Genomic DNA, 14,119 nt, shown 5'->3' on the forward strand with positions numbered 1-14,119 from the left:
AAAGTCCATACTTTATATCTTACTAAATATTTTAAAATAGTCATTAACATTTATCTGTTTTACTTTTCAGTACAAAACTTTGACAATGTGTTCGATACGCAACCCGCTATCCGCTATACTCGAAAAACATGTGTTAACCGGACCTAACTATCTCACTTGGCTAAGAAATCTGAAAATCGTCCTAAACTCGGAAAGGATTGCATATACACTGACTGAGTCGCCCCCTGCTGAGCCTCCGACTGACTGCACTCCCGAGGAATTGCAGACCTACAAGGAATGGTGTGACCATGACTTGAAGGCGAAGTGTTATATGCAGGCTTCTATGAACGATGAGCTGCAGAGGCGTTTCGAGGATGCAAAGAATGCTGCTAACATTCATTTGCACCTCAAGGAGCTCTTTGGTGAGCAAACTCGGCCTCTTAGGCATGCTACCGTCAAGGAGCTAATCACTTTGCGCATGCGAGATGGGGCTTCGGTCCATGAGCATGGCCTAAAGCTGATTGGGCTCGTGGATAAGCTTGTGGGCATGGATCTTGCATTGCCATCGGAGCTGACCACCGACGTGTTGCTTTTGTCGCTGCCTAGCTCGTTTGATCCTTTTGTGGTGAACTTCAACATGAACAAGATGGAGCCGACCCTTGAGGAGTTGGTGAACATGCTTGTGACTTTTGAGTCCACTATCAAGAAAGAGAAGCCGGTTCTTTTTGTGGGCTCTTCATCTGGTACGAAGACCGGTCCACCTGGGAAGGGAAAGAAGCGTTCTTTCCAACGTCCCAAGAAGAACGTGCCCTTGAAGAGGCAGTCTCCGAGTCCCGCTGTGGCAGCCACACCAGTGAAGGCTGACAAGACTGTTGACATCTGTCATCACTGCAAGAAGCCTGGACATTGGAGGCGTAACTGCAGGGAATATCTTGCCCAGAAGGGTTCTGGAAAGGGTATGTTCTATATTGAAGTAAATATCTCAATTAACTCTACTTCTTGGGTATTGGATACCGGCTGTGGCTCACATCTCTGTAATGATTTGCAGGTGATGGGAAGAAGTAGGAGGCTCAGAGAGGGTGAGACCTTCTTGAGGATGGGCAATGGAGCAAGGGTTGCTGCCAAGGCTATAGGAGATGTTTACTTGCTTTTGAACAATGATTTTAAGTTTATTTTGAGAGACGTTTTGTTTGTACCGGAGTTGGTGAAAAACATTATTTCCATTTCTATGCTAGATAAAGATGGATATTCTTGTTTATTTAGCAAAGGTGTTTGCAACATTTACAAGAATGAATGTTTAATTGGTACTGGAGAACTTGAAAACGATCTCTACACCTTAAAATTGAAAGATATTCCACTAAACAATGTCCAAGCAATAACAACAACAAACAAGCGCAAGCAAGATACTCTTAATATGGCACAATTATGGCATGCTCGATTAGGACATATTTCCCTAAGAAGGATGAACAAGCTAGTGGGAGTTGGCATGTTTGATATGTCTGATATTAATGCTCTCACGACTTGTGAATCCTGTCTAAAAGGAAAGATGACCAAAATTCCCTTTAAGGGCCATGTGGAGCGAGCCAAAGGGTTATTGGATTTGATCCATACCGACGTGTGCGGTCCACTTAGCATCACCACTAAGCATGGACATGCCTACTTCATCACCTTTACCGATGACTTTTCGAGGTATGGGTATGTGTATTTGATGAAATACAAGTCTGAAGCCTTTGAAAGGTTCAAAGAATTCAGAAGTGAAGTAGAGAAGCAGTTGGGACGAAGCATCAAGACACTTCGATCGGATCGAGGTGGTGAGTACTTGAGTGCCGAGTTCCAAGAGTATCTTAGGGAGAATGGGATTCTCTCGCAGTGGACTCCGCCCGCTACACCACAATTGAATGGTGTTTCGGAGCGTCGTAACCGAACTTTGATGGACATGGTTCGGTCTATGATGGGGTTCACGGAGTTGCCGCCATCCTTTTGGGGATATGCGCTTGAGACAGCGGCACTGTTGTTGAACAATGTCCATACAAAGGCAGTTGATAAGACACCATATGAGATATGGATGGGTAAGCCTCCAAAATATTCTTATCTTAGAATATGGGGGTGCCCTGCTTACGTGAAGCAGGCAGTGGGAGATAAATTGGATAGTCGATCCATTTTATGCTACTTTGTGGGATATCCAAGGAATTCAGTTGGATATTATTTCTATCATCCCCAAGAAACAAAGGTGTTTGTTTCTAGGAATGCAACCTTTTTGGAAAAGGAATTTCTATTAGATAGAAAAGGCGAGATGATAGAACTCGAAGAAGTTCGAGAGACACCCACAGTTGTAGAACCCACACCCGAGGAGCCAAGTGAGGAGATACAAGCTCCTAGAAGATCCGAGAGAGTCTCGAGACCACCTATGAGGTATGGTCTGCTTCTTGAAGAGGGCCATGATGAGCCTAACCTTGGATGTGATCCAAGGACCTTCAAGGAAGCGTTATCTGATGCCGATTCATCCAAGTGGCTTGAAGCAATGGAATCTGAGATGAATTCCATGCATTCGAACCAAGTGTGGAATCTTGTAGATCCACCTGAGGGAACTGTTCCCATAGGGTGTAAATGGATTTACAAGAGGAAACTTGGGGCGGATGGGAAGGTATTGACCTTCAAGGCGCGACTGGTAGCAAAAGGGTATACTCAAAGACAAGGTGTTGACTATGAGGAAACCTTTTCTCCAGTTGCAATGTTCAAGTCCATAAGGATATTGCTAGCCATAGCTGCATGGTATGACTATGAGATATGGCAGATGGATGTTAAGACAGCCTTTCTTAATGGGGATATTAAGGAAGAGATTTACATGTCTCAACCCGAAGGGTTTACATCTATCGGAAGTGAGCATATGGTATGCAAACTTCAGAGATCTATTTATGGTCTAAAGCAAGCATCTAGGAGTTGGAACCTCAGATTCGATAGTACAATCAAAGAGTTTGGTTTTACTAAGAATCCTGAGGAACCATGTGTATACAAGAAGGTCAGTGGGAGTGCTGTGACATTCCTTGTGCTTTATGTTGATGACATTCTACTCATTGGGAATGATGTAGGAATGTTGCAATCAACTAAGATATGGTTAGCAAGTAAGTTCTCGATGCAGGACTTGGGTGAAGCATCTTTTGTATTAGGAATACAGATCTATAGAGATAGATCAAGAAGATTGCTTGGTCTCACCCAGTCCACATACATTGATACCATCGTGAAGCGGTTCTCGATGGATGAGTCCAAGAGAGGACATCTACCAATGTGTCATGGCGTGTCCCTATCCAAGTCTATGTCTCCCAAGACTGATGCTGAGATAGCGGCGATGACACGCATTCCGTATGCTTCGGCTATTGGTAGTATCATGTATGGGATGATATCTACACGTCCTGACGTGGCATTTGCACTAAGTGTAGTGAGTAGATATCAGTCCAACCCTGGTCTTCCACACTGGAAAGCTGTGAAAGACATCCTCAAGTATTTGAGAAGGACCAATAAGTTGTTCTTGGTCTATGGGGGTGGAGAACTGAAATTGGAAGGCTATACCGACTCTAGCTTCCAAAGCGATATCGATGACTCGAAGTCAACCTCTGGATTCATATTCATGCTCAATGGTGGTGCTGTCTCTTGGAAGAGTTCCAAGCAAGACAGTACTGCGGATTCCACCACTGAGGCCGAATATATTGCTGCATCAGCTGCAGCAAAGGAGGCTGTTTGGATTAGGAATTTCGTCCAAGAGTTGGGCGTCATTCCTAATGGAGTTGCTCCTATCCCGGTGATGTGTGACAACACGGGAGCCATAGCTCAGGCGAAGGAGCCAAGGTCTCATCAGAAGTCCAAACATGTATTGAGAAAGTACCACATCCTCCGAGAGATTGTGGAAAGAGGAGAAGTGTCGATCGACAAAGTCGGCTCCGCAGATAATGTTGCTGATCCACTAACTAAGCCTTTACCGGGACCATTATTCGAGAAGCATCGCGAATCAATGGGTTTGAAGTATATGGGTAGTTGGCTCTAGTGCAAGTGGGAGATTGTTAGAGTAGGTGCACGTCGAGCCAAGTGTTGGCCGAGTGTTCACAATGAAACTCTATGTATAAACAGTCTTTATTTTAATAATATTTGAAATTATTGTTTTGGCACATCTTTATCTGTATACCCATGCTAGTTGCATAGATAAAGCCCTTGAATATACAAATAGTAGAAAGAATATGAGATGCTCATATGATGAGTATCATGAAACTCATATTTGGAATACTGTATATTCTAAACGGTTCCTAGTCGATTCAGCCGCCGCTAAGAAGGATATAGGCCGCTCGAGCTTGAGACTAGTATCTGCGATGTGAGTACCATGTTTCATTGGTAGGGGACATTGTGATGTCCGAGCATGCAGATAGGTGCTCCTGGTAGAGTGCACTGAACAACCCTCCATTAAAGGACTTTCCAAGTGGTTCTCACTTATCGAGTGGAAAAGTCCTAGTTTATGGTTGTACACCATTAGTCCTTATGACCCGGGACAACATTGAGACTCTATGTGCTAGAATTACACTTTGACTTGTTTACCGACTCTCATGGGGTCATCAGGTGGCAAGGTTGGGTGTTCTGTCGAAACATATAGGAGTCGATGCATTGTAGTCGGGGATTCACCGCTTACCTACGGGTATGGATATCCTATGTGTTTTTCGTGTATATGTAGTTTGAAATCTCTGATCAGAGTATGGTGGTAATTATGAAAGGGGTTTCATAGATTACACCATCGATGCAACTACGACATGACACATAGTATCGATTCATTGACAACTCTCGATAAACCAATGGTTGTCGAATCGGTCGGGATATATGAGTTGAAGGGACCGTACTGTACGCTAACCATAATTGAATGGTTCTTGCAGGCACTATCATTTGATACCTAGGGAATCATGTAAGCGATGCTGCTAGGCGTTTAACATGATTGGTTGGGTACTATCAGACTTGAGTTCTGACGTTCTTATTATCAAGGAGTTGATAAATAAGAATGGAGCAATTGGGGTATGCTCATATAAGGACATGTTTAGTCCGAATCACATGGAGATGTGAACCCACGGCTAGTTGTATCAATGAACCATTGAGGGCCACACAAGTACTAGCTTTCTAGATCCCGTTGAGAAGTAAAATAGTTCAATGTGTTGAACGGCTTATAAAGGAGTTTATAAGCGTAAGGAAAATTAGAAGTATGACTTCTATAAAGGAGAAAATAGTTCAATGTGTTGAACGGCTTATAAATGAGTTTATAGGCGTAAGGAAAAATAGAAGTATGACTTCTATGAGAGAAATGTAATTTTAATTTATGAATGTGTTCTTAAATTAAAATTTGGCCAAATAAATAATGTATTTGAAAATTGTGATTTTCATAAACATTATTATGGACTAAATTAAATTAATTCAAGTGTTGAATTAATTAAACACTAGTGGACCTAGTAGAGTCCAAATAATTAAATTAATTCAAGTGTTGAATTGATTAAATCATATTGAGTCTTGTAGAGCTCAATTTAAATAAATTATTTAACTAGTGGACTTGAGTAAATTCAAGTAATGTTTAATTAGTCTCAAAAATGTTTGAGATAATTAAATTAAGTCCAGGGTTTTTAATTTGTTAAAAACCATATAATATTTGCATGTATGGGAGGTGAAAGGTTGGGAGACTTTTTTTTGTGTTTTCAAGGCATGGCATGCAACTTTTGCTTTCAACTTTTTGCATGTCCAAGACAAGTCTCCCTTCCCCCCATTACATACCTTGGCCGAAAATCCTTGACACTTCTCTCCAAGTTTTTCTCTCATTTTTCTTCTTTAAGTGTTGAGGAAGAAATATTCTTCTCATTGAAAAATCTTCTTGTTTTTCTAATGCAAAACAAGAAGGGATTTACCTAGCAAGTGGTGGGCCTAATTTTTGAAGGAGGAGGAAGCTTGTAGATCTTCATCCATTCAAGAGCCAAGTTTTTTACAACTTGGTTGGTGCCATTCATCAACCTCAAGAGGTTGATAGGTATAATTTTTCTAAACACACTCTGTATGACATTTTGTTGTTTTTGTATTTGCTACACCAAGATATGGAGGTGCCCGAAATGTTCACATAAAATTTGTTTTTTTTTAACTTCCGTTGCGCTTCCGGTCACAGTAACCGATCCCCTTTCAGAAAGATATGTCTGCATTCATATTTTTCAATCGCCGTATTATTCTTTTGAAAACATAGATATTTTGTTAAAGGAGGTCATTTGATATATCAGATATTGGAATAAACCAATCTGATACCACTTGTTAGGATCGAAGATAACAGTTTAGAGGAGAGTGAATGAAATGTTATACAAACGATTTCAAATAATTCTAAGCTTAACTTGTGTTAACAACTCAAGTAAGTATTCTAATCAGACGGAGTAATTTGAGCTATTAGAAACGTGTTCTAATGCGGAAACTGCTCAGATTAATTAGTGAGTATGATATAAAAAGCAGCAACTCAATTTTCTTTGGCTCACTTATCAACACAAATGATAGTCTTAACAGCACAATTAAACATTGGTAAATAAAGAGGCAAGAAGTTGTTTATGGAAGTTCGAGGGCTAAACTTCTACATCTCCTCTTCTTCTTTTTCCAAAAAGATTCCATTAGCATATTTGATCAGTACAACAACTCGTACAAACCCATTTCAGCTTGGTTCCACAAACCTAATGAGTTGAAACTCCCAACACTCTTTTCTTCAACTTGATCTGCTCATAAACAAGATTCTGACGGTTACAGTTGATTCTCAAATACAACACTCGTTTGTAAAAGATAAGTGAGAATACAAAGTGTACAATATTGATCTTTAATCGATATAATGGGAAACTGAGTGGTGCAAGAACATCTTAAAGATGAATCTTTTTAAGGATGTTGTGCGATTGGAATACTTGATGAAGATTGATAAATCAATTATAGTTTTCCGAGAGCTCTTCATTCTCGATGCATTCCTTATTTATAGGTGTTGGTCCCTAAAGACAATAAAAATATTGGTACTAACAAATGTACTTGTAGCCGATATTTAGGCATATATAGCCACGTGTCCTTGTTGTTTTGTCGAATATAGTATCAACTATTTCAAATTCTTTGCACAATAGTTGAAAGGAGTAACTGATATATCTCTTTTCTTTATTCTCGCTGACAACTTTATTATAAACTCATAGATAACAGAGAATGTTGAATATTGGCCTTCAAGTTGATATGTTCAGTTCGAACAGCTTGGTTCACGTCGTTTTGTTGAATAAATTCTATCAGATCGAATTAGTTGAACAACTCGATCTGTCTGTTCAGTTTAGCTAGTAACAGCGTAGGTTGATCATCGTACTTGTAGTCTTGTTTAGTTCATTTTAATAGTTTGCATCAATATGAGCATGAGTTAGATTAGTTTAGTTTATGATTACTAAAACTTAGATATAAATTTTGTCTTAACAATGACTAAAATTGCAAAGATACACAATACCAGACACAGAGTACTGAAAACCAACTACTTTAAAGACAAACAACCAATGAGGGAACTTTCATGACACATTTTACAGTTTTCGCTGTAGGTAAAATTTATTAAAATAATACATATTATCATCTATATACTACATATTGAGCACATGTAGGGATGCCAATTTTCTCCTCAAATTCGGGGACCAACTAAAAAAGCCCTAAACGCAGCAAGTTCAGAGTGCGTCGCCGGGTATGGGTATTTGACGAAGGAATATGGATTTTCCGATTAGATAGAACTAGAATGAGGTGTATATATAATTCGAGAGAAGAGATGAAGATGCACTACAACAAAAACACAAAACGACAACGGATATTATCCGTTGTCATAGCTGCTAGAAAACTGTTGTAACTGACAGTGTTGTTGAAAGTGCGTTCAATGACAACTGTTTAAAACCGTTGTCGTAGCTATCATTTGCGACGGTTTTTTACCGACGCTAATTAGCGACACGGTTTATGATATACTGTCACTAATTTTAACGACGGGTTTTTAATAAGCCCTCGCTCATTAGCGACGGTTTAAGATATACCGTCACTAAAATTAGTGACGGTTTTTACCTAAGCTATCGCTAATGAGCGAGACTAAGCAATCGCTAATTACTTAATTATTCCTGTTTCAAAAATTAATTACAAACTGTTACAAAAAACAAGAAACTACCAAAAAATAATGACAAGCTGAAACAAATGTCAAATATGTTTAAAATTAATGTCGAAAGTTATTATATTAATATTGACTTTGACTCCATTTTTTTTTTATTTTATAAAATCAGTTGAAGGGGTACACGCTAATATATACATATTTATATAGTCACAAATCACAATCAATGCCTGAAAGGTTCAAAATAATCAGACCCTCAACCCATTATAAATAACAAACGAAATACAGATAAAAACATAATCCAATCTAAACCCCAAATTATAAACATGATCATTACTATCTCTTTTCTTCTCCTATCTTTCTCGATATTTTTTCTTTTCCATTTCTTTAAACCAAAATATCCCAAGAAAATCTCTCGCCTCCCACCAGGTCCGAAAGGGCTCCCGCTGGTTGGGAACCTGCACGAATTCGACCCAGTTCATCCCCATCTCTACCTCCACAAACTCGCGAAAAAGTATGGCCCTCTCATGTCGATGAGATTCGGTTTTCGACCCGCGATAGTCATTTCTTCAGCGAGAGTGGCCAAAATAGCCTTCAAAAATAATGACCTAACACTCGCAGGCAGACCAACACTCATTGGCTTACAAAAGTATTCTTACAATGGCCATGATATCACTTTCTCAAACTATAATGATACTTGGAGGGAACTGAGGAAACTAAGCGTAATCCATCTGTTCAGTACGAAACAGGTGGTTTCGTTCTATCCCATTCGAAAAGATGAAGTTTCGCGCATGATCAAAGATATGATCAAGAAATCCGATTCGTCTGAGGAGATAAACTTGAGCCACGCTGCATTCTTTTTAGTTAATAGGATCATATGTCGAGCTGGATTCGGTACAAACTACGACGAACTGGGTGAAAGAAGGTTTGATGAAGTTTTTAAAGAAAGTCAAGAATTAGCAGGAGCCTTCTATTTTGGAGATTTTTTCCCTTTATTGGGATGGATTGACAAATTAAATGGGATGAGTTCTAGACTCGATAAGAATTTTAGGGTTTTGGATGATTTTTATCAAGGACTTGTAGAAGATCATCTCGATCCAAATCGGCCGGAATCGATGAAAGGGGACATTCTTGATTTGATGATTAAGCTGAAACAAGACCAAACCGCTTCAGTTCCTATTAAATGGGAAAATGTCAAGGGAATTCTCATGGTATGTGTTTTAAATCTAGCTTCCATATTCTGAATCCCCATTGACTTATTTTCTAGTAATTAAAGCAAAAACTTAAAAAAACATTCTATAACTTGGCCATTTTTTCGTTTAGATCCTGCAAGTAATTAGTAGTTTATTAGAAAAACTTGCAATTTATTGTCGGATAATGATGTTATGACGTTGAATATTACTTATATGACACCTGAAATTATTGACGTGTTATTCAATATGTCTTGCACCATGTCCAGACAAAAAAGAGCAAAAAAACCGCCAACTTGTTGGGCTAGACAAAAAATTGATTAATTTGAGACTTAAAAAGCCGCATTATTATTTTATTATGAAACAAAAAATATTTTTAATAAATTGATGCCCAAGGGCATTCCCAAACCATCGGTTCTTCTCTCGAACAGGGTAAAATTTTCTATTTAAGGGATAGAGATGTTACGGTTTTTGAGGGATTAGATTGGTTTTTGATTGGATTAAACCGTTCTAGATTGAGAATATTAAAATCAGCCTAATCTTGTAGGATACAAAATAGTGTAATCCAAACCATAACCGAATTGATTCATATTGGAACTGAATTCGTATTTATTATTTTCAACCATTATTTAGCTAAACACATTAATTTTCAAATTAAGTACTCCAAAATTAAATATAATTTTTTATCCGATTCAAACTGGCCGAATTAAAATTTATTTAATTGGTTCTGATTAGATAGGACCGATTCTCAATTGATCCGGTCCAATAACATCCCTAAACAATGTCATATTATTCCAGAATCAACGCACAACTCATTTGATGACCTAGTAGTGTTGGTACTTTAACCAATTTTCACTTATTTTTATATTATTATAATAATTTTATAACGAATGTTTTTATAAATTAAGTTTATTCGTTAAATTATATTATAATTTCATTAAAAAAATTAAAATGTCTGACGTACATGTGATAATACAATCTATGATTTCGTAAATCATAGATTGTATTAACGAGCGTTGAAATGTATTAATCAATAATTTATGGGATGAATAAAGTAATTATTTATTAAATTTCTATCCACGTGTTATTTAAAAAGTCACATTTTATTTTAATTTTTTTTGTCAGTTTTATGATATATTTGAGCGTACTAGTATGAACTTAGTTTAATAATTTGGCCTTTTTTTTCACATATTTACGGTCCTTTTTCGCCATATGCTAGCTTGGCACGAAACATTGATGATGTAACTACATATTAATTATACGACCATAGATATGTTGACATGTTGATCATCAAGTCAGAACTACGATAGAAAATGACTTAAACGTAAAAACAATGACCAAGTTATTGGGCTAGATCAAATTTCGACTAGTACTTACCGTGAAAATGAAAATATGGAAACATATAGGAAGAAATTTGTAATTTTCTATTGTTATTCCCAGCCTGCGATTTCCAAGTTATCGGTTCCATAACACAGTTTTGTTTTATTATTTCACATTCATGCTAACTGATCTTTAATTAAATGAGAATTCTCCAACATTCTTAATTGGTTGTAATGTGTATTAAATTTTTATTATAGAACGTATTCGTCGCCGGAACCGATACAAGTGCATCAACGATAGTTTGGGCCATGACAGTTCTTATCAAGAAACCCCAAGCAATGAAGAAAGCAAGAGAAGAAGTCCGAAATGTCGTATAAGGAACCAAAGGTAACGTAGATGAAGATGATATCCAAAATCTGCCTTATCTAAAAGCAATCATCAAAGAAACATTAAGATTGTTTCCTCCAGTTCCACTCTCCGTTCCAAGAGAAACCTTAGAAAAGTGCACGATTGATGGGTACGAAATCCCAGCAAAAACCATGGTGTATGTGAACACTCATGCGATCGGTTTAGATCCCGAATATTGGGAAAACCCTACTGAATTCATGCCAGATCGATTCTTGAATAGTACCATCGACTACAAGGGGCAAGATTTCGGGTTGCTCCCGTTCGGATCAGGTAGAAGAGGTTGTCCTGGAATGAATCTTGGTATAGCAACTGTGGAGCTTGCACTTGCTAATCTTCTCTACTCATTCGACTGGGAGTTGCCCCATGGAATGAAGGAAGAAGAGGTTGACATGGAAGTATCCCCTGGACTTGCAACTTCCAAGAAAAATGATCTCTGCCTTGTGGGAAAATGCTATGAATATCATAAGTAAGATAAACTAACTAGGTAGTGTTTGCATCAAAGCATTTCACTGCTTAGAAGTATTTAAAATAAACACTTGGAAACACTGTCTTATTACGTCACGATATATATATATATATATATATTTCACTTTGCTTAGTCAAAATATAATGGAAAATTATCTAAGTTGCTATAATTTTGATTTCGGTTCTCAAATATCTAATTAGTCAAATTTCATTCTTGGTATATTATTGACATAATGTTGGATATTGCTGATGTTTCTGGAGCCATATGTCTAAACAGATTAAAATTAAAAATGAAGTAAACTTGTTGAACTAACACTGAAATTTGATTAATTGAAGGACCAAAATAAAAATCAAGAAAACTTACATACCAATCAGGGGCGTACGTACCTACATAAGCCCAGCCTAGCCCCTTCGCTAAGTAGGTTAGACCCATTAATCTTTTGGTAGTTTATAAAAATTTGTAGCTTTAGCCCATTATGATAAAGAGTAAGTCTCTTGTGAGATGGTTACACGAATCTTTTATCTGTGAGACGGGTCAACCCTACCGATATTCACAATAAAAAGTAATATTTTTTTATGGATGACCTAAATAAGAGATCTATCTCACAAAATACGACTCGTGAAACCGTCTCACACAAGTTTTTGCCTAAGATAAATGTGGGAGAATGTATCATGTTTAAAATAAGATAAATCAAGAATACTATCTTGATTAAGATGACCCATATTTTGAGATTGGATTTATTATATCCCATATAAATATAATCAATATAAGTTACAATCAATTCAAACTCTCACGATAATGGTTAGAAAACATCTATAAGTAATAGAATACATGAAGTGTATCATCTCATAAATTACATAAAGATTTAGAATATCTCTGTTTTTTGTCTCGTTATTTGCAGTATCCAATTCAATATCAATGGCTAGAAGTTAGAACTCATTCTCGTCTAATTTTTCCGTTTATCGATCTTTACATAATTCTATGTTGTACGTATGTAGATAGAATTTAGTTCAATATTATGTTATATTTCTAAAAGTTGGTATCAGAATGGCTTTGCCTCCTTGATACTTTAGAGATTTTTAAAATTGGGAAAAAATTTCGAAAACCTATATTGATGCAATTCATATTTGTATCATGATTTTTTATATGATTTTCGAAAATAATAATAAGTCCCATATCAGAAAATTTAATTTTCAAAAAACGCACTTCAAAACCTAGCTTTCAAATTGATGAAATTCGTGGCATTGGGGAACCCGACTCTGGCGATTGAACTCACCGGACAATAGGCGACGTTGGGGAGACCCTTCCAATGCCTCCGGCTATAAAATTATGTCTGCGCTATTTCACCTACAGTTTTCGGCAATAAGTCTCGATTTCCGTCCATACATGAAGTGACGATGGAAAGGAAAGATCGTCTGAGGATGCTCGACACATTGGAGAGGGTTGAAGGCCATTCCATGAAGTAATTTGGCCGGAATATTCAAATCTCGATCGTAACCTTTTCAAAAAAAAAAGTTCCGGCCATTTTCTTGATTGGTGATGGCACAAAATGGTCGGCCATGATCTGGGCGTGAAGGGTCAAAATTGCCGGAGATGGGCGGCGACGTGAACGATTTCAGATTTGACTACGGTCAGGGTTTCAAAAAATGGATATTTTAAAATTGGAGATTTTTTATTTAATGACATGTTTGTCTTTCCAGATATGACTGAAAATTTTGATATATTGGCTTCAATTTAGGGACGTAAGATTTCTTCGAAAAATTAGATTTCGATTTTTAGTCTGGGTACTCTCAACTTAATAATTTCAAAATTTTGGAATTTGAATTATAATTATGTTTGGATGGTTAATGCTAATTAAGAAAATTCTAAAACTTGAATTTTGAAATATTTACTTTTAAATTATGAATATTGACATAATGAGAAATTATCTACATGAAATATAATGTTCCAAAATTTTGTATAATTATTATTCGACTATTATGAAAAAATTAATATTATGATTTGTCAAAATCATAAATGCAAATAAATTTTAAGAATTATATTAATATTAAGATTCACATACCGTTCATATTTAAATATTTATTCTGTTTTACATTATTTCGTATGAACAAATTAAGTTAAAAATTAGAATAATAAAGTTACCAAATAAATTAAAAAATTTGTCTTATAAAAATCCATTAATGATTAATTAAAAAATGATAATTATGTAATAAGCTTGCAAAATCTTGGGGAGTTCTTCAAAGACCGTATAAATTGTCTTGACTTACCATTTGTCTCTCCGAAGAAGATTACTTTGTCTATTAATAAGTATTTAAAGGGCTTTAGTCCTACCTACCTATTTTTCTTAGAAGTATTATTTGAAAGTGTTAATTGTGTTATTAAATAATTATTACATAAAGAATTAAGTCAAACCAAAATTATGTCCAGTGAACTCGTATAATTTAAAATAATTAAGGATTAGCCACAACATCCTTAATTAAACAAAATTATATATTAATTGGGTTGAGGATCAAGTGACATACATTTATATGGAAAATTACTAAAAGTGTAAATATTTATATGTTTATAGTTTAATGTCTTAGCGACTCATATAATTTTAATTTATTAAATAGTAGCCAC

The 14,119-nt window shown here is 36.5% G+C and overlaps 1 protein-coding gene and 1 pseudogene across 1 annotated transcript; both read left to right on the forward strand.

Moving 5' to 3' along the window:
- The first annotated feature begins 526 nt into the window (after positions 1–526).
- LOC140972508 (uncharacterized) lies at positions 527–1,404 on the forward strand. Its single transcript, XM_073434925.1, has 2 exons — positions 527–935; positions 1,028–1,404. Exons 1-2 carry the CDS (start codon positions 527–529, stop codon positions 1,042–1,044), a joined length of 426 nt encoding a protein of 141 aa, XP_073291026.1. The 3' UTR covers positions 1,045–1,404.
- Positions 1,405–8,423: 7,019 nt separating this feature from the next.
- LOC140972185 (cytochrome P450 83B1-like) lies at positions 8,424–11,613 on the forward strand (annotated as a pseudogene).
- Positions 11,614–14,119: the final 2,506 nt, after the last annotated feature.

The sequence above is a fragment of the Primulina huaijiensis genome, chromosome 3, assembly GCF_012295235.1.
Source record: "Primulina huaijiensis isolate GDHJ02 chromosome 3, ASM1229523v2, whole genome shotgun sequence".
In the NCBI taxonomy this organism is placed as follows: domain Eukaryota; kingdom Viridiplantae; phylum Streptophyta; class Magnoliopsida; order Lamiales; family Gesneriaceae; genus Primulina; species Primulina huaijiensis.

Coding starts and splice junctions, on each gene's coding strand:
- LOC140972508 (XM_073434925.1), top strand. CDS start 527: ATGGATCTTGCATTGCCATCGGAGCTGACCACCGACGTGTTGCTTTTG.